The sequence below is a fragment of the Ursus arctos genome, unplaced genomic scaffold (assembly GCF_023065955.2).
Source record: "Ursus arctos isolate Adak ecotype North America unplaced genomic scaffold, UrsArc2.0 scaffold_8, whole genome shotgun sequence".
In the NCBI taxonomy this organism is placed as follows: Eukaryota; Metazoa; Chordata; class Mammalia; order Carnivora; family Ursidae; genus Ursus; species Ursus arctos.
Genome location: NW_026623100.1, coordinates 7106690 through 7130110, shown reverse-complemented (window position 1 = coordinate 7130110; position 23421 = coordinate 7106690). Strand labels below are relative to the sequence as shown.

The 23421-nt window shown below is 39.8% G+C and overlaps 1 protein-coding gene across 4 annotated transcripts in view; it reads left to right on the top strand.

The window, feature by feature from the left end:
* TMEM182 (transmembrane protein 182) overlaps window positions 1-23421 on the top strand; it is a 197550-nt gene that overhangs the window by 45586 nt on the left and 128543 nt on the right. For all 4 annotated transcript variants that reach the window (XM_057308981.1, XM_057308980.1, XM_057308979.1 and 1 more), the window contains exon 4: window positions 10976-11113. In XM_057308981.1, coding sequence (XP_057164964.1) covers window positions 10976-11113 — 138 coding nt within the window. The remainder of the gene's footprint in view (window positions 1-10975; window positions 11114-23421) is intronic.

Below are 23421 nucleotides of genomic sequence, written 5' to 3'. Positions count from 1 at the left end.
AAGTAGGGATTTAGGTAATAAAGACTCCCCAGTCATTGTGGTAATGAGGCCGAGACCATGGATTTCTTCCTGTTTTGAATGAATTTGCTTCCTTCTGCCCCAGGGCCATTAAATATTCTGCTAGCCTTGGCTGTGTAACTTGAGATTTCAGTGAGTACTAAGTGATAAATTACTGACTATTCACTCATTTGTATTTTTATTGACCATCTATTACACTCCAGGCATGAAGTTTCCCCTAAGGTTAGAATGATGAGCAAGACTGAATCTTTGCGCTCACAGTCAAGAAGTGGAGGTGAATGTGTCTTCTAAAGGGAGCAAGACAGCCCAGAGTGCACTAAGTCTGGTGACTGGCGTGTGTCAAGATCACTGACTGAGGAGGGGGGCAGGCACTCTGCTCAGTGTTTCCCTATGTTAATTCTTTGAGTCCTCTTATAACATCATAAAATAGGTATTGTTATTATCACATGTTGGGGAAGGAAACTAAGGCATGGAGAGGCTAAGTAACTTGCTCAATGTCACATAACTAGTATGGGGCATTTCACCTCTCGAGTCTAGCTATACTCCTAAGGGTTCTATGCTCTCCTGCCTTTTGGTGGAGATGAGGAAGTAACTCCACGATGTCCCCTCAAGGAAGGAAGGAACTTGACTGGATTTCAAGCAACAAGTAGGAAGCCTTATTCATTCTACTGAGGGGAAATGGTATTGCAAAAGCCTAAAGGCATAACAGCATTCCCCCCCAGGAAACTTTGGTAAAATTTCAGCATTTCTGGAGGATCAGGTAAGAGGAGCCAGACTGGGAGGGATTTGAGCCTGGAGGGCTTGGATGCAGCAGTTGCAGTTTATTTGAAAAAACACAGGGAACACAGAAGCTAGTGGTGTCTGAGTCTGAGCTCAGACAGCCCTGAGTTCAAATCTTGACCTTGTCATTTACTGTCTATTTAATTTTTGGAACTTTCCTTAGCCTCTCCAGCCTTATGGGTAAACTACAGAGTAGGGATTGCTGTGATGACAGAGGAAAGAAACCGTGGAAAGGCTGAGCCACTGCATGCCTTTGCAATCAAGTTGGCAGCTCCAGAAAGACCCAGGAGTCCAGTGGTCCTCAACCTGGCTGCACATTCCTTTCTCCTAGGGGACTTTAAAAAATAGGATCGTGTGTGCCCACCCTGAGAGATTCTCACCTAATTGGACTGGGTTAGAATCCTGACTTGGGTATGACATTAAAATCCTCTGGGTGACTCTGGTGCTCTGGCAGGGATGGAGGCTGCCTGTCTAGGTCCTCTGAGGCAGCAGGGGTCAGAGGAGGACCTTGGAGCTGGAGGTTAATCTGGTTGCCTGTACTAGGATCTGAGCGTCTTTGTACACAATACCTCTGTAGGGAAGGAAAACACTTTATTCTACCCCCTTAGGTTCAGTGACTGTGACCCCGCAAATTAGACTATAAAAAGACAGAGGAAGGTGAGAAAAAGGTTTATTGGTATGAAGGTACGTGGAGGTCTCCATAGAAAAATGAAGAGCCAAAGAAAGAGCTAGGCCTGAGAGCTTATACACCTTTTTAGCAAGAATGATGGATGTGGTGATGTGACAAGACAGAGGAGAATGGGGTTTGGGCTCAAGGTAGCAAACTGGTAAAGTGACTAGGAAATATATGGGGGAAGTAGGGGGCAATAAGGGTACTTCAGTAGATTTGTTCACAGACCCACCTTGGTGCCGACTTGCTGTCTCCTTCGTGGCCATCAGCCTCCCCCGGAAGAGCAGACGTGTGGCAGTCCTCATTTCTCAACAGTTTCTGCTTTTAGTCAGATAAGGAAAACTCCCCACAGATTTCCTTCTGCATTCACTGATTCTCATTTGCTTCCAGCTCAAAATAATCTTATCCAAAATGGCATATTTTGGGGTAACCCATTCTGATCCCCTTCACCTCACTTCCGAGTGCCTCTAGTTCCTTGCTCCTGTGACCGTGAGTCTGCTGGCTGCTCCTGCAACCAGGCTGCCCTGTACTAGTACCCCTGTTACCACGGCCACCACCACTTCTGCCTCTAATACTGCAAAGTCCAGCAGCCAGCAAGCCTCCCCCCCTCCAAGATCCTTAGGAGGAGAAATGAAATAGTGACCATGGATGCACTCTCAAGCCTGGAAAGATCTTGAAACCATGTGAAGAAACTCATGCTTCTCCTGCCGCAGGGACTTTGCCAAGGTCACAGCCAGCATGGGAGGTGAGGCCTCTGCCCCTCCTGCCCAAGACACTCTTTCCTCTCAGCTATTCCTTCACTGCCCGTGTTTGCAGTAGGGAGGTAAATAAACCCCATCAGGCCTTTCAATGTTCTTTTTGTTCTGAAAAAAAAAAAAAAAATCAATGGACCATGGAGAACACGTGACTTGGCTTGGCACGTCCACAGTTGTGGAGCTCAGACGCGGACACACTGTACAGCCTGTCCTTCTGCTTGGTGAAGGCATGACTGTATTTTTAGACCTGCCCAACGCTGCCAAGACAAGTAGTGTATGGAGATGCAGGACAGGCTTGCTGGCCTGTGTAACAGAAGCGTCTTGCCTAAAGCTACGGCAACATATGCTGGAGGTTCTCATTTGCTGCTGAGGATGGTGGAGGGGGGTGGCGTGTTTTGTTTTGGCTTCTTATAAAACATTTTATAGCACTTCACACTGTGTGCTCGAGGATGTGTCGAAACATAGGATTAGCTTTATGAACTAGCTTTGTGAGGTGTCTGAGGCAAGATAGCAAGTTTTGAAAAATGAATAACACTTAAGTTTATCTTTAAACTGCAAATACAATATTTACATTTTTATATACACAATAAAATAATTTATCAAAACACTACGGATTTGGAATTGTGATCATTTGGGTTGACTTTTTCCCTCCATACTCTGTATGGAAAGTTGGTTGTGTGCATTATAATATTATAAAATCAAGAGGAGATTTGTTAATATCTTAACAGAACAAACTGTTCTGGCATACAAATGAAAAATCCATGAAGACAGGCTTTAGATTCTTGCTGATTTTTCACCTCCTGTAATAACAGCTTATCACTAAAGCTGATTTCCTCTCTATCCCGACTTCCTGGCTTTAGGCCCCACTTGGGTTAGTATAATAACTCCCTGACTAGTTTCCGGTGTTCTGTTCTTTTTCCTGCCAGTTTATTCTCTGGACAGTGACAGGAGTGGTATTCAGATACAAATGTGGCTATAACTGCTGATAACCGACCTTCAGGGGCTTCCCAGGGCCACTGCAATAAGGACCAACTCTCTCTGAGTAGCACGTGAGGCCGTGACTACCTTTGTGCCCCTCATTTCCTGGTCCCTTCATCCACATGGGAGGCAGCTGCCGGGAGCTGTTTTCTATTTCCCAATCCATGGAACTCTTTCCTACTCCGATTGGACTGACCTTCCTCCTGCATTCTGCCAGTTCAACTATAATCAGAACTGTAGGCTTTACACATGACCATTCAACCCTGAAATAGTGGCTTCTCAGGGCAGCGTCCACCCGGCTCCGTGATACGCTGTGCATACTCTTGCTGGGGCATCTATCACCCAGTGTTAAACTTACTTGTTTTTCTCTCATTGGACTGAACTTGTGAGGACAAAGATTATGTCTTAGCTCCAGCAGTCCTTGGTGCCTAGAGAGCCATTGAAGTATGTTTGCTAAATTGACTTATGATTGTCAACCACGCACCCATTCACCAAGCAAGCCTGGCAGTGTCTCTCTTTGCAGTCCCTTGGGAGACACTGGCTTGAATTGCTGGATAGATCTGAATGGCTGGGAGTGGAACTTCTTATAAAATAATCCAGAGTTAAAACTTCAGGCTGCTTCTACGCATCATCAAAATTAATGAGTTTTAGGGCATGTTTATTACATTCTTAGTGGAAAAAGAAATACTGTAGTGTTTTCTTTTTCTAACTCTGTAGATGGTATTCAGAGCAGATGCCAGTTCTGCCATTAGCTTCCCATTTGTGGTCCATGGTAATCTGCATCCATGCAAAAATGTGCACGTGTGTGCACACACATACACACACACACTTATACCTATGCACACATATTGATGTACACAATTAATAGTCTGCTTTAGTTCATGGCTGTCATTGTCCTACAGTTTGGGGTGATTTTTATGTTTCCTCCTTGAAGGATGCTTAATAGATATCTCCCTACACCTCATAATTATGTCACTTTGGAATTTATGAGCTCTTTTTGATGTATGTTTCAATCTGAAATTTGAATTTGCAATGCAGTTAATATTCTTTATGTTAGGTACTTTTTATGAGTAAAACACTTTGTGAACAGAGTTTTGGATTCCATATACACTCTTTTTTTTTTTTTTTTAAGGTTTTGTTTATTTGAGAGAGAGAGAGAGCAGAAGCAGGGTCAAGAGGAGAGGAAGAAGCAGATTCCACACTGAGCAGGGAACCCGATGAGGGGCTCATTCCCAGGACCCCGAGATCATGACTGATCTGAAGGCAGACGTTTAACCAACTGAGCCACCCAGGCGTCCCTCCATATACACTCTTATTTAACAAACTAGACAACCTAGATAATCTCTAATGACTTGATGTGTCTTTTTTCCATGAAAAAGCAATAGGATAGTCCTCAAATGAAAACTAGAAAATACTGGATATTGGTGAAAATATTATAAAAATATGAAGTGACATACATGGAATATACTGATAGGACATTTCAGGATACCCTGGGCTGATGATTTTTAATCGAGGTCTGTAAAGATGGAGTTACTAAGTAAATTGGTGGTGAAAGTAATACTGTAAGGGTAAAAGCTTAATCTATTTAGGAAAATAAACTGGATACTCTAGAAGAACCATTTCTATAACATCTCTTGTTAGACTAATTACTACTCATCCTCATTAGAACACCCGAGCAAGGAGCACTTTGTTAGGTCAATTCACCAATTTATTTAGAATCAACAGAACTTCATTGCTTTGAAAGTAGTCATTAATTCTGGCTTTTCACAGATTCAGATGATGCTTTCCTTTAATTAATCCAAATTGTGATGATACAGATTACATGTAAATCTATTTACATTGTAAATCTTTCTTCATGTTCTAGTAGGAATTAATAGAAATCCAATAGTGTTTAAGTTAATTGAATTGTAGTTAATGGTACAAATAGATTTTTAGAGATGCTTTTACTTGGCACAGTGCAAAGGTTTCAAAGACAAAACTTCACAGTTTTTATGGGCTTCTATAAGGAACAAGGAAACGAATGAAGTGTTCTCTGAGATACATTCTTGATCTAGGGGTCTTAAACAATAAAAACCACTAACCAAACACAAACATCTTCCCTGCCAAGATTTCAAAGGTGTAGATATATTAGAACTGAAAGCTTGCCCCCATCCTAGATCCATGAGATTAGTAGATATCTTTTATGTGTCAACTACATTGTTGACAAGGACATTTTATTACAGAATGAGTAATAATTGATAATAGTAATAGCAAATATATGTGAGTACTGACTGCATGCAGCTACTTTCCTTGTATTTTCTCAATTCTTTTTTATAAGCTTCTGTGAAGGATATTGTTTTCCATCTTCAAAAACTGTGGTCTGTCAGAGTCACACAATTAGTGGAAGGACCCCGGTATCATGTTGGACTCCCAAAACACATATACTTCATTCACTTTATGTTGAAGATTCTCTGATTGCCTCAGTTTTACTTCAGACAGAGAAAGAACTCTACCCAGTTCCACAAGACGATTCTGAATTACGAGTGAACATTTTATTTCTGGAATCAAAGTGTGCCACATATGCAAACTAGGTAATATAATTAGCTAAGGAACAGGAAGTTCCAAAGATTTTTGAAATAGGCTTGAAGTTACGCACTTTTGAATGCTGCAGCGCAAGCAGAAAGATAAAGCACACAGTGACTGCAATGAGGGCTCTCTCTTGGAAGCGGTTTCTGTATGGTCACGAGTCTCCAGGCAGCGAGGTTTCCCCTTCCCTTAAATGCAGATCTGTTGCTCCCGCCTTTCCCAGGGGCCTCAGAATCCAAAGTCAGGCTATTTTGTTAGAGCAAACAACAGGACAGGAACCAGCAGCTGTCAGGAACAAAAGGAGCTCTGATGAGCAGCCATCCGCATTCTGTTTTGCTCTTTCTCTCTCTCCCTCACCAGGTGCTTCTCTCCTTCTTTCAGTCCCTCTGCTTTTCTGTGTGGCGAGGGGTGTCCTGCTGTTTCTGTCCTGTCTGTGGCCCATTTCATAATGCCTGCCCTCTCGCTTGCATATGGCTCTTCTGGACCCAGCGACCAGTGCTTCTTTTTAACTTCAGCCCTGCTACTCAACACCTCATGTTTCCAGTTTTCCAGTTCTCCAGGGATCACAACGATTAGCCCAACTCATCTTTACAAAACATAGGTCATAAGACTTAGGTCAGAGGTCACCGTGTTTGAGCTATCTGTGTTAGGTGTCTGACCCCCTTTGTTTGTATTTCGGGAATTTAGGAGCAGAATTGCATGTTATAAAACATGGCCAATGCCTTCTTAAAAGTTAGTGGACAAGGAAACTTCCCATGGAAGACAGTATGTCAAGTACAACTTCTCTACTGCACTGTGTGCGGGAATCTAAAGGGATTTCCAAAGGTCAATGGTACATTGAAAGCAGTATGCAAGGCTCTCCGAGGGAAGTAATTCACTTTCCTATTACTGAACACGGTGCCACCTGCTGTGTGGTGTTCATGCAATTTAAATAATAATGTAAATAAAAGCAACCACAAAATAAATGCCATTCATTGATTTCTTATTTTATGTCACGCACTTCACATACATTATTAATAATTCTTCCAATAACTCTAAAGGATGGATATAAACATCTGTATTTTACAGAAGAGATAGACGTTCAGGAAGCTTAAATAACTGGTCCAAGGTAACATCACACGTAAGTGGTAAATACCGAGGTTACTCTGATTCCAAAACCTTCACGTCTTTATTGTGCTGACAATAAATTTTTGTATTTCAACACTCAAGAATATTTTAAAGAAATTAAGATGAGAAAAATAGTACGCTATATTTGTGCAGATATTCACCTTTTCTGTTTCTCTTCCTTTATTCCTGAAGTTTCAAGTGAACCTGGTGTCATTTCTTTCAACCTAAAGAAATTCCTTTTCCTATGTCTTTATAGAACAGGTCTGCTTTGATAAATTCTGTCTTCCTCCTTGAGAAACGGCTTTTTTTCATCTTCGTCCCTCGAAGATATTTTCACTAGAAGGAGAATTTGAGGTTGATAGTTCATTTCTTTTGTCGCCTTAAAGATGTTGTTCCATTGTCTCCTGGCCCCCATCATATCTGATGAGAAAATGTGGTCCTTGGGATTGTTGTTCCCCTCTGTTTAATATGTCATCCCCCTAACCATTTGTGACTACTTTCAAAACTTTTTCTTTATCTATGACTTTCAGTAATTTTATTATTATCTGGGCTGATTTTTTTCCAGTTTATGTTCTTTGGAGTTTGTTTAATTTCTTGTGTCTATAAATTTATCTTTCACCAAATCTGGGAATTTTTCAGGCCTTATTTCTATGTCTGTTCATTCTGCACTAATATGGTCTGCCTCTGCCTTAGGGACTCCAGTGACACAAATGTGACATCTTTTGATATTGTCTGTCAAGTCTCTGAGACTCTAGCCATTTAAAAAAAATCTTTAAAGATTTTATTTATTTGAGAGAGAGAGTGAGTGAGCAAGAGAGAGAAAGAGCACATGAGCAAGGGGAGAGGCAGAGGGAGAGGGAGAAGCAGACTCCCCACTGAGCCGGGAACCTGATGTGGGACTCGTTCCCAGGACCCTGGGATCAGGACCTGAGCTGAAGGCAGTTGCTTAACTGACTGAGCCACCCATGCACTCCTGACTCCAGCCATTTTTTATTTCAATTTCTTTTCTTTCTGTTCAGACTGGATAATTTCTACTGCTCTTTCTCATCTCCATTCTGCTATTGAGCTCATTTCATGGGTTTTAAGTTTCAGATATTATATTTTTCACTGCAATTTGGTTCTTTTTTTATAGACTCTTTCTCTTTTAAGAATTTCTGTCTTTCTTTCATTTCAAGAGTGTTCACCTTAGTTCATAGAAAATGGCTCTAGTAGCTGTTTTAAAGTCTGTGTGATAATTCACACATTTGAACCATCTTTGGGTTGTTGTCTGCTGATTGCTCATTCCTTTGAGAATTGGTCAGATTTTCATGGTTGTTAGTATATAAAATAATTTTGGATTATAGCCTGGACATTTTGAATGTTACATTGTTAGACTTTGCACACTGTGAAACTTCTCTGGAGAATATTGATTTGTTGTTTAAACAGGCAGTCCACCTGCATGATTTGTCCTTTTGTGGTAGTTGTGTCAAGGTCAGTTCAGTTTTCAAAGCCTTTGCAATGCTTTTTGGGTCTGCTGGGGCATGTATATCACTCAGGCCTTGCTCTGGTACTTGGGTGATGTTTATACTGTAATTCAGTTCTCAGAGCCTTCATTGTACTCCTTTGGCATTTTCTGTGCATGCACAACTCGGGGGGTGAGCTCATCACTTGTGTAGGTTCAAACACAGAATTAGAGATTCTTTTCTCTGGTTCTCTCTCATCTGTGGGGTTTCTGCCATGTCCTCAGGCTTCCAGGGCCCACTTTTCCAGTTTTTCTGGCTGGAAAGATTAGTTTCTCAGAGTTGGCCTCCTGGGCCGTGGCTCAGTTTCATGCAATTGTACCACAGTACAAAGCAGTGAAAGAAGAGGAAAACCCATAAGAGTGGTTCCTTCACTCTTTGCAAACCGGGCATCCTGTTTTCTGCTTCTTTAAAAAAAAAAAAAAGATTTATTTTTTTATTTGAGAGAGAGAGAGAAAACATGAGTGAAGAGAGGGGCAGAAGAAGAGAATCTTCAAGCAGATTCCCTGCTGAGCACAGAGCCTAATGCGGGGGCGGGGGAGGTGGCTCGACATGGGGTCTCAATCCCATGATCCATGAGATCATGACCTGAGTCAAAACCAAGAATTGGTCACTCAACCCATTGAACCACCCAGGCACCCCATTTTTCTGCTTCTTATAGCCAAAAGGTTGAATTGTCATTTGGGATCTTAAATGTCCATGCCTCCCCTGGGGTAGCAGTACAGATCTACTTTTGAGGCCTCAAGGCAGGACTGGGAGAATAAAAAGGGAAAATTCAACACGGGAACTTTCCACATATGCAGGCTTATAGGGACCCCCTGTCCTGCTAATCTAGGCAGAATGATGATCTTAACTCTGGGTTTTATTTTTTGTTTTTTGGGTTTTTTGGGTTTGTTTTGCTGTTTGTACCTTTTATAAAGTTCCCAATTTGGCTTGCCTTCAGGCCAAATCCAGGAGGAGAAAAAAAGGAAAAACTCAGAAAACTCTTTGTAGCCAATTTTATCTTTCCTTAAAGTTTGACTTCTCTCCTTAATCCACTTGCTGTTTACTTTTCACACTCATCAGCTAATTGTTTGCCATGTGTGTCCACATTTTAGTGGTGGTCAGGGGAGCCACAGAATGTGCTTCTTATTGCATGGACTGCCTCTGCATCATGTTTTCACCCCTAGTACTTGCCACAGAACCTACCGCATGATAGACAATTAGGATGGAGGGAATACAGGTGTAAAATCTGAGGCTCACAGTGTGAAGGAAATCATTGTATGTGTGTGAATGAAAATGTAAAATGTGAAGCTTGCCAATTCTCCAGCAAATTCTGGTAGGACCCGGACGGCACATTTTTGGCTCGCTGTCTGCCCGTCTTCCCACACTCAAATATGATCAGTACTTCTCTGCTGCTTGGCTCCCTGCAGAGCCTGAATGCAGCCACAGAATATTCCTAGCATCCCAAACCTGGAAGCCACTGTCAAGTGAACAACATAGAATGTGGGGTACAACCTAGACTTTTACTCCTGTCTTTCACACGTGTCCACATGCAATTTCCAGCCTTTGTTTCCAATTTAAATGCAGTGACTCCTCCCCACAAATTTCCATTTTGCTGTACTCTATTCTGGCTGATGGGCACAGTTTTTTCTTTGCCAGGTGGGTTTGTGGAGAAAAATCTTTTTTTTTTTTTTTTTGCTTTCTTATATAAAGTCTATGTTTTCATTAAAAATGTAATTTGACTAATGTGTTTTATGGAGCTTTCCCTCATTTACACCAAAAGGAACTTATGTTAGTGTTTTAGCCCTTGGGAAATGATGAATTTGTTTAATAGATCAGTAATTATCTTGCTCAAAAATGATCATTAGAATTCCTCTTTATTTGATTACTATGTATCACCAAACCCACAATCCATTTATCACCAGCTGCATCCATTAATTCAGCCTTGCTGGTCCATGCGTAAGAGACTACTCTAACTTCTCATCTTGAGTCTTTCTGAGAAAAATATTGGTAGCAAGTAGTATGCCTTAAATATATCTGATTTTAAAATCTCAGTCTATACAAATCTTTAATTTTGATTTTGTTTGCCATTTTTATTACCTGAAGCCTATTTTCCAATAGAGTCGCAATCTAAATAGAAGTACACTTTTTTGTTAGGGGATTGGATGATTATTAGCTTCTAGGGGATGACAGTGGTAGCGAGAAGCAATATTTGTAAACATGAATGCCTTTTCATGCCTTTGTGCATTTGGTCTGAAACACCTAGCTGTGACCCAACTAGGTACTTACTCAAGGGAACTCTTTCCAGAACTTTAGAACATCTCCACTTCTAAAATGGAAAACATGGTCAGGAAACTGAGCTCTGAGAGCGTGCTGAGCATGTGTGTGGTACAAATAACAAGCGTGAGTTAATTGCAGGTCGACATCACTGAGTACAGAGTTATCTGGTAAGGTTTCCTTTGGATCGTCATTCAGGACCCGTGGCTCAGGATTCTGCCTAGCTGTGTTGTGACTGAAATCAGAACTATAAGAGGAAAGAAACTGACTGCATGGTACAATCTAAGTGGGGTTCACAATCTAAATGTGGTTTTCTTTTCTCCTTTTCCCCCGGGGGTCTCCAGTTTACCGTGGTTTCTGGGCAGTCCTGATGCTTCTGGGGGTCGTCGCCGTGGTGACTGCGAGCTTTCTGATCATCTGTGCAGCCCCCTTCGCGAGCCATGTTCTCTATAAAGCTGGTGGAGGCGGGTACATTGCTGCAGGTATGTGCAAGGCAAAGGGTGTGATTTCCAGCCATGGTTTTTCTCCATATCCTCATATTTTCCTTTTCTAGTTTTGGATTTCAGGCTTCTAGTAGTAGTAATACAATGATATTCACATGCAGTTTTGCTTGAGTGCCCACTACATGCAGACCCTTCTCCAGGGACTCCAGGGACGTTGCGTTTTCCATGTGTTCCATTGCCATTTGCTCACTGTATCCACATTATATGAGGAAGGCACTAGAAGAGAAAGCTCTGTTCTTTAGCCTCTCTTAACCTGTTTATTTTCTATCTGTAAAATGGGTTCATCGCATGTCTGTCTGTAACATCAGGATGTGGGTGAAGTTTTCTGTGAACTCTTAAAGAGATAGCTGCATGATGATATTACAAACTGGCATGATTTATTTATCATCGGTAAAAAACCTCTCTTTCTACAATGTCACCACTTGGTTCATGTATGTTATAGAAACACATTCTCTTCTTGGCAAAACCTACATTTGTTTTAGTGAGCTAACTAGTCTTTTTAATGCCTGTTATGGTGATCTTAGTACATATAGAAAAATAATTCACTAGGTGTGTCTTATGAATATCAACTGTTTTTCATTTAATTGGAAAGTAAAAGCCAGAATATGAATCTGAAAACATATAAGCACAAATGATTTGTAAAGATAAGAGTTCTAGAAGATGAGACAAACTTCACTAAGATCAAATTGTACATGGCTATGCTATATTGTAACATCACATCAGAAGGACACAGTGTTTCTGTATGGCCTCAGAGGGGAGGGGGGTGGGGGAATGGGATAGACCGGTGATGGGTAGTAAGGAGGGCACGTATTGCATGGTGCACTGGGTGTTATACACAACTAATGAATCATCGAACTTTACATCGGAAACCGGGGATGTACTGTATGGTGACTAACATAATATAATAAAAAAATCATTAAAAAAAAAAGAATGGATAGCTTTGTCGTCTCGAAATTGTTGCAGAGACAGCTCCTGATTTTGTCCATCATTTTGTGTTTAATTCTGTAGAGGGGATAAAAAGAATAACCAGATATGGGTCCTCCGTTCAAAGAGTTCAAAAAAGAAAAAAGAAAAAAAAAAAAAAAAAACACCCCACCAGAACCAAAACCTACCCTGTGAATAAGAGTCATGTTTACCCTGTTCTGTCATTCTTTAAAAAAAAAATTTTTTTAGTATGTTATGTTAGTCACCATACAGTACATCATTAGTTTTTGTTGTAGTGTTCCATGATTCACTGTTTGCGTATAATACCCAGTGCTCCATGCAATACGTGCCCTCCTTACTCCCCATATTCTGTCCTTCTGTTGTCTTTTATTCAGTTCCTTTCCTCACTGGTTTTTCAAGGACCTTGTTTTCAAGGGCCTGGATTTACCTACAAAATTCACCATTTTAAAGTATATAATGCAAGTGTTTTTTAGTACATTTCCAGCATTGTGCAAATATTACCACTCTCTGATTCCAGAATATTTTTATCGCCTCACAAAGAGACCTCATTGTCTCCTCTCCTCCCTCTGACCCTGAGTTAATTCTTCCTATCCATGTGGGTTTGCCTATTCTGGAAATTTCGTATCAATGGATTCACACAATGTGTGGCTTTTTTGTGTCGGGCTCCTTTCACTTCAATCTCAATTTATAATCTCTCTTCTTTAATTCATAATTCCACAAGACCAAATCCCTTATAGGCCACAAAACTAAGCATTTTCTGAGCCAAATAGTTTTTCCTTCTCCAAACCACATTCTACCTTTGCTTTGTTCCAAGGTCTTGTGAATGTGCCTATTTTTCCATGGTCTTCTCAGAAATAACAGCTGTCTGCTAGAGTGTTTGTTTCTTCTCATTCCTTATCTTTCTTTTTAAATCTTTTCCAATAAAGGGAATATGTATAGTTGACCCATGAACAATATGGGTTTGAACTGTGTGGGTCCACTTATGAAAGGATTTTTTTAAATATAAATACAGTACAGTCCTGTAAACCTATGTTTTCTTTCTTATGTTTTTATTAATGACGTTTTCTTTTCTTAGCTTTCTTTATTGTAAGAATACAGTGTATAATACGTATACAAAGTCTGTGTTAATTGACTATGTTACCGGTAAGATTTTTTGGTCAACAGTAGGCCATTAGTCATGAAATCTTAGAGGAGTCAAAAGTTACAGGCAAATTTTTAATTACAGTTAAGTTTTTGTGGTGTCAAAAATTATAGGCAAAAAAAAAAAAGTTATAGGCAAAATTTCAACTGCGGTTAAGTTTTGAGGGAGTTAAAAGGCAGATTTTCAACTGCACAAGGGTCAGCACTCCTAACCCCACAGAGTTTAAGGGTCAACTGTGATAGCATGAGTTTAGTATACATTATGGACAGCATGGTTGTTTTGAACTCAGAAACACTCCGATCCTTGGTTTAGTCTGATCAAAGAATTGTGTGTCTGTGTGTATGTGTAGTGCTTTTGAAAAAAAAAATGTTGGTCATTTTTTAATTATTCAAGAAGGTAGTACATACGAAGAATTACATTTGGCTGAGAACTCTGTAGGAAGGTAAAGCATTTGGAATGTATTCATATGCCTGTGACCAGTGAGGAATCTTTGCTGTGTGTGGGAATGGGGCTGGGGTTCCCCTTGCTCAGATATTCTTGTAAAGCCCCCTGGGAACTAAGAGGTGTCCATGGTATTCTGGGACCCATTCTGAAAACAACGAAAATGGACAGAACTTCCTTCATGGCAGAATTCTTTATTGTTTGTGTAAGACCACTTGTTTCTGCAGAACACAGACATTCTGTTGGATGGGACAAAATTAGCGTGGGCAGAAAAAGTGATGTTCTCAGGAATAACTAGTTTATAGTCTAGTGTCAGTTTCCATAATGAAACACAATTCTGTAAGGCCAATGGAGCCAATAAATCATCCTTCAGCTTCAGTGCTCCTTGATGGAAGAATTTTTAAAAATCTTTTCATTGTTTATTATTAACATTCTCAGATAATGTTAATAGGCAACTTCGCCTTTCAAAGTCGAAGGTGGAAACTTACATGCTATGCTATGTGAACACTTGGCAAATGTGGAGCAAACACTAGGTTTTTCGTCCAGCCAAATTTTTGTGTGCCACATTTAATATGGAACCATGCATATAGTCATCTACTGAGTTAAACTGAATTGAATTTATAATGCTGTCTTTGGTTAGATTTTATGTTTTCAAAAATGAAGAGATCTCATTCTATGTGCCAGGTATTCTAGAATCTCTTTGTTTTTTACGGCTTGCCTTGTCATTCCCTGCCTAACAGAGCCTCCTGTGCTGCCCTATGCCAATGCGCTGTGCTCTGCCGGGCAGTTAGGAACAGGTGCAGCTTGGGCCTGGGGTTGCTGTGGCAGCTTTATCAATGCCACAAACAAGATTGCACACTCTCTCTTTATTTGGACAGATGGCTTTAGAACAGGGAATAGCCAAATTCCAAATGGCCAATGCTGGGTGTGTGCACGCACAAAGACTCTTTGGCATTAGCAGGAAGACTGTTTCGGGGCATTCCATGCATGGCTGAGTCATGCTGATGTCACAGTTGTCCCTGTGAGTAAGGGGCGGGGTCCATGGTATTCCTCTTGCTCTGTCAACAGGCTCAGAGCAAAGCTTGGAAGGCATATGTTGCCACTCCTTGCAGCTAGGAAAATTCCTTTTCAGGCAGGCTAGGCCATGTGTTCCCCAAGGAGGTTCAGTTCTGGAACAAGTGTATGGTAATTGTCAGGATGTTATAATGCCGAGCCTGTTTCAGTGAGTCTCATCACAAAGCCTAAACAAATGCTGAAATTTGTTTTAATGTGGACTCCCAGAGAACTCCCAAATCCAAAGGGGCTCATGCTTGTCTTCTCCTAACCCTGTGATATTGGCGGTGAAAGGAAAGATGCAGAAGTTTGAATGGGTAGACGTAGCATTACAAAATATTTAAGGTATATGGAGGAAATTATTCTATAGCTGAATATTCCTAGTGCCTAGGCAAAGTGAGGTCAAGACAGGAATTACTGTGTATGAGTAAGACTTCTAAGTGTACGGGAAAGAATAATGACATGATCTGGAAGTTCTGGGATGCTGACATTACTGGGTAATAAACCATAAAAACTTGAAATTGGTATTTTACATATTAGGGTACAAAGATTTTTCTTTTGTAATTGAAATCATCTTTTCCTGAGTGACAAAGTGGGATTACGTTTTTTTCTGCTGAATGTAGAGCTAGACAGAGTCCCTCCTGGGTAGAGGTGCCTGAAAAGCTTCTGGATCTCGCCTAAATCCGTTGTGGGACCCTCAAGCTCGTGAGACTACATGGACATCTTGTCAGTCAGAGGAATATAGCAGCCTTTATTCTAGACCCAAGAGGTATTAATGGAAGCCAAGCGTACCTCTGCAGTGTAATTGGTCCTTTGGAACAATTAGTTCTTTGGAGGCAAAGTAGTGGTTTGACTCCTGCCCCATTCTTTGACCACAGAGGATGCTCCTTGCCCAGACAGCTGTTGATCAAGCTATTACTGGTCACCAGGGATACAAGCTGAGTGAGTTGGGATGAATTTTATAAATCCTCGGCCATGTGGGACAAACCGCCTGAAACACATCCTTCCACGGCTCATCTCTGCTCCCTTTGGATCTGGAGAACAATGCTTTCTAGAAGTGTAGTGATGTGAACCCTCTTAAAAAGTAGCATAGGAGGGGCGCCTGGATGGCGCAGTCATTGGGCGTCTGCCTTCGGCTCAGGGCGTGATCCCGACGTTCTGGGATCGAGCCCCACATCAAGCCCCACATCAGGCTCTTCCGCTGGGAGCCTGCTTCTTCCTCTCCCACTCCCCCTGCTTGTGTTCCCTCTCTCGCTGGCTGTCTCTGTCAAATAAATAAATAAAATATTTTTTAAAAAAAAGTAGCATAGGAAAGGTGAGTGGATATGAAGGGAATATAATATTCTGAGTACAAAATATCATACAAACTACTGAATCAGAATTAAATTGGATTTGTGGTTTGTTTTCCTTTTTCTTTTAAAAGATCAGTAGAATTTGTAGCAGCTCATCAGTAAACCACCATTATTTCTGTATGAAATAAGACAGATGCGATGGATGCAGACTACAAGATACTTTTTCTCCTTAATCCTAGAAAAAATCGGTCACAAAAGCCAAGGGACATATTTCAGATTTTTTTTTTTTTTGGCTGAGTCTGAACACGTAGCTTCCAGGAAGCACTCAGTGTCATACCTTGCTCCTCACGTCTTCCTCCAGATAAAGCAAAGCAAGAGGAAATATGTGGAGGAAACAGAAGACCATGAGCAGGAAGGGATTAGGGAAGAATTGCTGACAGCCTAGACGCAGACGTTCTAAACTTACAGGCACACACATCTCCCTGCTTGCACCTGCTGTCTCCCTGTCTATATAGTGAGAGATCTAGGCTATAAACAGCCGTTTACCCTGGACAAGCAAAGGGGCCTGTGTGTTAGCAGAACAGGCCTGGAAGGCCAGTGAATGCTTGCCAGAATGGCTCTTCTAAAGCCTCTTTGTCTTTCTTAGTGCACCAGAAGGAGGCTTTCAGGAGAAAATCACAAGCATGACTTCCCAGTGGGGAACAGAATATTTCACCAAAGTCTAGGACTTCCCATTTTATTCATAGGTCTGTTCTGTCAGAGGTACGTGGTGGAAACAAAAGGGTGACTCATGAGAACTGTAGATTACTGATACATTAGCCAGATGTGCTTGTTGTAGTAGAATTCCTGTCTCCGATTTTTATGAAACACAAAACAGCAGTTTGGATTTCTCTTTTGCTCAGTCCAAAAGCTTTGTACACTAGATCTGCTTTCTGAGTAGTTCTGGAAGAACCAGTCACTCTTATGTTTCTGAAAGTACTTGCTTCATACCCTGGCTTTGTGCCTTCAGTTGTCATATTTGGGAATTTGTTCAGGAAAAGTATTGTTTTGGATATTGATACTATAATAATGTGGGAAGGCCTCCCTCAGAGTTTGATGTGGAATTTTAATGTCCTCAATATGTCATTTCATAGAAATGTCAAGTGTTAGAATAAGTCAACTTTGGTCAATATTAAAGAGGAAAGAGCTCTGAAGAATTTTTATTTACAAAAATACTTTAAAGCTTATACATTTCTTTCTCAGTTCTTTGAAGTATTTTCCCCACATTGCTATCAGTTGGAATGTGCGTAGCAGGCTGTTAGGATCAGACTTGTCCCCACTCAGTTTTGAAAGGGGCACCAGTATGATACGTGTGTGGTGTTCCAGTGAAGAGGCAGGTCCCCAGAGGAAGAATTCAGAAGGGACGAGTGAGACCCAGTCCTGTGAGCCTCTAACACCCCAGCCAGGTGAGGGCTGGGGAAGGGGTGAGGAGTGGGAAGAAGAGACACAGAGTGGTTTCTCTGGAGAGAGCTGTTGTGCTCCTGACTCTCTACCCCTACCTGGGCTTGGTGTGCATATGTGTCCTCATTGGAAACATTCGGGGTGATGGTCCAGCCCCTGCCTGGACGAATCTAGGGTATGAGAGGTCAGCTCAGTAACAGCTTTAGTGGGACTTTCTGGAAAACCTCGAAATGCAAAGGTGAATAAATGGTCCCCCACCTCTTTTTAAAAATGTATCTGTGTAGTTCTTCTGAGAACTAGAGCTATAGGTCTGGCAAATGAATGCTTTTACTCACATGATATTTTATTATGGAATATAATTAACCTCCACACTGAAAGGGAGTTTTCAGATGTGTAGGGTGACGAGATTCTTTCCACTTTATAAATGCATCTCTGGCTTGGGGTTAGGTTTTGATATGGTGGAAAGGCAGAATAAATTTCCATCTGCTTCATTCTCCTTTTTAAAAGTATGTGTATCATTAACATCTATTAGTTCTGCAAGGGATTTAATTTCTTTGTAAATATTCTGTTTTATTCCATACCCTTCCCCCAAATAGTCACTTTGCTCCGAAATAACTAGTAGTGAATGAATAAGGCATATTGCTTTAACTGAAATTTTTATGCATTTTCTGAGGCCTTTTCCCCCACCTATTATACTTACTTGTACAAAAGAGAAACACATTAGTAACAGACTCCCCTGAATGACCAGATTGACATATGCTAAGTCTGTCCTAGAAAGAACTTTTACTTCCTGTGACTAAAAGGTTGTTGGGGAAGGACAGGAAGTTTGCTCAGTGGATACTTACAACAGAAAATCTTATATATATATACACACATATATATATATATATGTGTGTATATATATATGTGTGTATATGTGTGTGTGTATGTATGTGTATATATATATACATATATACATATGTATATATGTATATATATATGTATATATGTATATATATATGTGTATATATACATGTATATATGTATATATATATATGTATATATATATATGTATATTTGTATATATATATAAGCACAAGTCTGGATTCACCTGTTACCCTTTCTGAAATGTTCAGTGATAGGCCTGGGGTGACTGGTGCCACCTGGTGGAAGATTCTAGTAAGACATGGGCAGACAATCTCCCTCACCTTCTCATGAAATCTCAGAACTGGAAGGCACTGTGGCAGTTTATCCCCTTGCCTCTTGACTAGTCCTAAAATAGCCCAGTCATATGAGAAGCTCTGATGCTTTAAAAGATTTCACAGAATAATATTTGCTAGCCGTTAGCAGGAGTTCATGACAAAGCTCAATAAAAATAATGATAATAACAAAACTAGCCAATGCTTATTATGCGCTTAGCCTGTTCCAGGTACCTTGCTAAGTGCGTTATCTCCATTAATTCCTTATGACTGCTTTCAGCAGTAGGCACCTGCATGATCTCTATTTTACCAACAAAGATACTGAGACATACAGAAGTGCAGAACTTGTTCAAGGTTACTCATCTAGTCAAGTGTAAAGCTTTCCAGCCCATACACCTTTGACATAAGATTTAAACCGGGACAGTCAGAAGCTAGGCCAGTGCCCTTCAACCACCTCCTGCTTCATGAAACTTATCTATTGGGAGTAAACACTTTCTTTGTGTTAAATGAAAATCCGCTTTCCAGATGCAGTTCCTAATGGCTTGTACAGATGGATAAACCCTCATGATCATTCTCTATCAATAACTGTTTCTCAAGAGAGTACAGAGTATTGGATAAACAGGACTTTAATGTCTACAGTGATTATGCCAATCTAAGAAAGTAATAAGTATTTGAGAAACCCAATAGACATTGTATACGTTTGGTTGACTAAATAAAAACATGAAGCCAGAAAAATGAAAAGGAAGAGGCAGTTAATATATTTGGACAGTAGCGTGGTGAAGTGTGGGCAGTTATGAATATTTGGAAATCAAATAGATGTGATGAAAATATACAGGCATGAAATTATAACTATGTAAGGTATTCAGGCTAGCTTAGGAAATTGGAGAAAAATCAGTGGAAAGTGAGTCTGAGAAAATGAAGAGTGGAAATTGTTTATGGTTGACAATTATGCATTAACAGTTTTAAAATTTCTGAAATATGATATGTAAAAATGAGCATAATTCAATTAAAAGAGAAAGGAATACCATTTTAATGTAAAGGACTATTACAAAAGTACAATTTAAATTATATTTAAGAACTTCTATTGCATTTCCTGGAAAGGCTAACTTTTTTGTGGATGAACTAACAGATACATAACTACTTTGAAAGTGTGTTACGATGCAATGACAAGTCTTACTTTTGAGAAAATGTAGAATTGGCAAATTTTCCTTTCCTCAGCATGTAATGTTTAGAAAAATAAGTATGCATTTTAGATTCTGGAATGGATCTGTGAGCATAGCCTACACTAATGGCCGTGTTTTCTCCTTTAGCCTGACACATAACTTTCTTAACTTCATCAAAACTTTATCTTAACTTTCTTAAAAGTTGATAAAAGTCTCAAACACTGCAATTTTTAAGGTGCCTACTGTATTAAAAGTTAACACATGCCAAACTGGTTTGCAAATACTATGGCACTAAGCATTTACATTTTATAAGATGTTTTTAAAACACAGACATAAAACACATACATAAACGTAATGACCCTATATATAACATCATTTGCAGACATTATCCAAAGTCTTTTATGAATTCGGGCCCCAAACACATATTGCTTATGGACTCCAGTGTTATCCATATCATGAGGGAGCACTATTATTCTATCCCAAGAGGTTAAACCCTTGCCCATTCTCAGAACGGTCTAGCTCTTTCTCCTTGGTTGTGCTTTTTTATCCTCTAAATTAAAGGCTAGAGATGCTCCGTGGATACCTGAGGGGCAAGTGTCTTTCCAAAGAAGTCCCAGAAAACAAAGATGCAGGGTGGCATTCTGGTATCTACTTTGGGAACCCGTTCAAAGGGGTTCATTTTATAATGAAATTTCATAACATTCATTTATATGTCATATTTTGTATAGTTTAAATAATACATAATGACAGTTTAAAAAAAAGAATTAAGGAACTGAGAAAACAGTCACAAAGCATACCTGTGCTCCAAGCACTTGGCGAGTCTAATAGCACAGTGAGCACTATTGAACAGGTGTCAAAAGTTGTGTTGACAAAACTGATGCTTGAGGAAGAGAAGGGAAGACTGTATTCTTTGGCGGACTAGAAGTGTGGGGGAAAGCCTGAGCAGGTGAGCTGCAGGTCACTGCCATAGCGTCTGTAAGCCCAGCATCATTTTATCAGTTTGGCATAAGATCGTGTTTCATAAAAACATATTGTTGCCTGTTTCTTTCTTTAAAACCATTTGTCTAAGGAAATATATCCATCATTTCAAGACTCTATGTTCGAATTAGAACATCATGAACCAAAATATTCACAGTGGCTCAATTCATTACAGCCAAAACCTAGAAAGAACCCAAATGATCATCAAAAGATAAATGGATAAACAAATTGTGGTCTATTCAGACAATGGGAATAGCGCTCAGCAGTAAAAGGAGGGAACTACTAACACATGCACAACGTGGGTGAATTCTCTGTCATCATGTTGTGTATGAAGAGCCAGAGACAAAAGACTGCACACTGTCAGGATTTCATTTCTACAAGGCTCTAAGGGCAAAGCTGTGGTATAGTGATAGATGTTTTGGGGGAGGGGTGTGAGAAGACCTGAAGAACCTCTCTGGAGTGACAGTGATGGATATGTTCTATTTTTAATGGATTGTGTTTACACTGATGTTTACATTTATCAAAACTCATCAAACCATACACTTAAAACTTGTACATTTTGCTCTATGTAAATTATACCTCAGTTTAAAAAAATGAGAAAGAGAAACAATGAACCTGGGATGCTTTTCACCCATTAGAACAACCTTCAAACTATTGGGGCTTAATATAATACCTTCAAATATCAGGATGGACTAATTTCAGAAATGTTTATATTAAGACCGTTTATGGATCTTCTGCAAAAGTCCCTTGTGGGGACGTGGTCACTTATGCTGCTCGGTGCTCCTCTACAGATCTGAGAAGGCATTCATTATGTATTTCTTGATGAATTGCTGTTTCCTTTTAGAAAATGATAGCAAATACATAGCTTATCAAGTTTCCTTTTTGTTCTTTCTTCTGGGCATCTCAGATCCAGGTTCACCATTCTGTTAATGCTGCTATCCTTCACCCACGCTTCAGATTTTTTCTTCTTATCTATCGTTATCATGAACCCTCCACGTACCTTCCTGGGAGCTCCACCTGGAAAAGTAACCTCATTGCCCGCCACCTCCTTGGAATTTTTCCCCACTGTAGGGTGTCTTTGAATGTCTTCATCCTAACGTGTTATACCTGCTATCAGGGTGTCCGTTTGAGTTATGCCACAGACGACTTTGACCTTGTGACTGCAGACCTCATTTCATCCTCTGAAAATAGACACAAGGAGTAAGCTGATGCTATTGTCCCTAAAATTTTATGAAGCTGACTTTCTAGTTCTGTTTCTCTAGATGCTCATGCTGGATGTTGCCCTGTCTCTAGAGTACATGCAGCCTCCAGTTAGAGAAAAGGCAGTATTTTTCTGATTCTAATTTACTGTTCACTGTTCACTTTAACTTCCTTCATAATGCATTTTTTGGACTGTGGAATTCTGTGGCCTTTCCTGTGCCCATTGAAAGCTGAAATGAGTTGCCACTGAATTTGTGTGCAAGCACAAAAAAAGAAAAAAGAGGCCAATGGACTCATCTTGAATTTATGATTCTTCCCCAAGTAACCAATAGCTGCCCATGATTGAAGCTGTTAAAACATATTTCAAAGGCAGTTCAGTTATATTTAAGCAGTTAAAGATCAAGTTTATTGTTTTTCAGTAACTCCAAAGGGTTTTTGTTTTTTAATAGAAGTATATGTATTTCTAGACAAGAATATAGGGGTTTGACATTTGCCTGTCTTTTTGAAGAGTTTCCATTTCTGAGGCTAACTTTTCCCTAGGAATATGTTTTTAAATCTGGTTTTTATAATATAGTATACAAAATCTTTATTTTTCCATACTTGTTTCCATGAAATATTGAGGACATGCAGTTTTATTTTCAGTCTGTGACTTGGTGTTGGTGAAATTCTTTTGTATTTTTTTCCCTACATTGTGAACATTTCCAAATTGTTTATCATTAGCAATTGCATTCCTAATGGCCCTTTGTGACTATGTGACCTTTGTTTCAGAGAAAATGCTTTCCAAATTGAATTTATGATATTTAGAGGGAAAAGTTTCAGCTTTGTAAGAGTTGTAAAATCATGAGTGGCTCTTCCCCACTCTGCTAATTAATAAGAAAACCAGCACATTCTTCTTGTGACTTAATTATTTGTCCATGGTTTTATTATCACAAATCTTCTTGGGATTTGGTACCTTACTTTGATTATGTCTCCAGTGAACTGTTTTATGATTTTTTTTGGTCTTCAAACAATTAGCTATTTTTAAATTTAATTGGAAATAAATTACGCTTTCAAAATATGAACAAATTTAAATATAACTTAATTTACAAATAAATAATTACCTAAATATTAGCAATATTTTCTATTCCTGGTAAAATCCCAGTGGCAAGTGGGTTTGACATGTAACTCACTTGTTACTCAGGACGGTTGTTACTTATGTTTTCATGAATGAGAGTCCTTTAAGACATCAAGGGATAATAATTAAGATTTTAACATAGTATTTTTCCATTAGTGTTCCCCCCAGATGAGACTCTTCACTTGGTAGGTGGACCAAATCAGCAATATTACTGTTCATTAATCATCACAATAGCCCACCAAAAGAAGATGTATCTTTCTGGGTGTATGAACACACACACTCTCCTCCCATTCCCACTAGCATATGCACTTTCTAACACACATAACCACAGATTCCCACCAT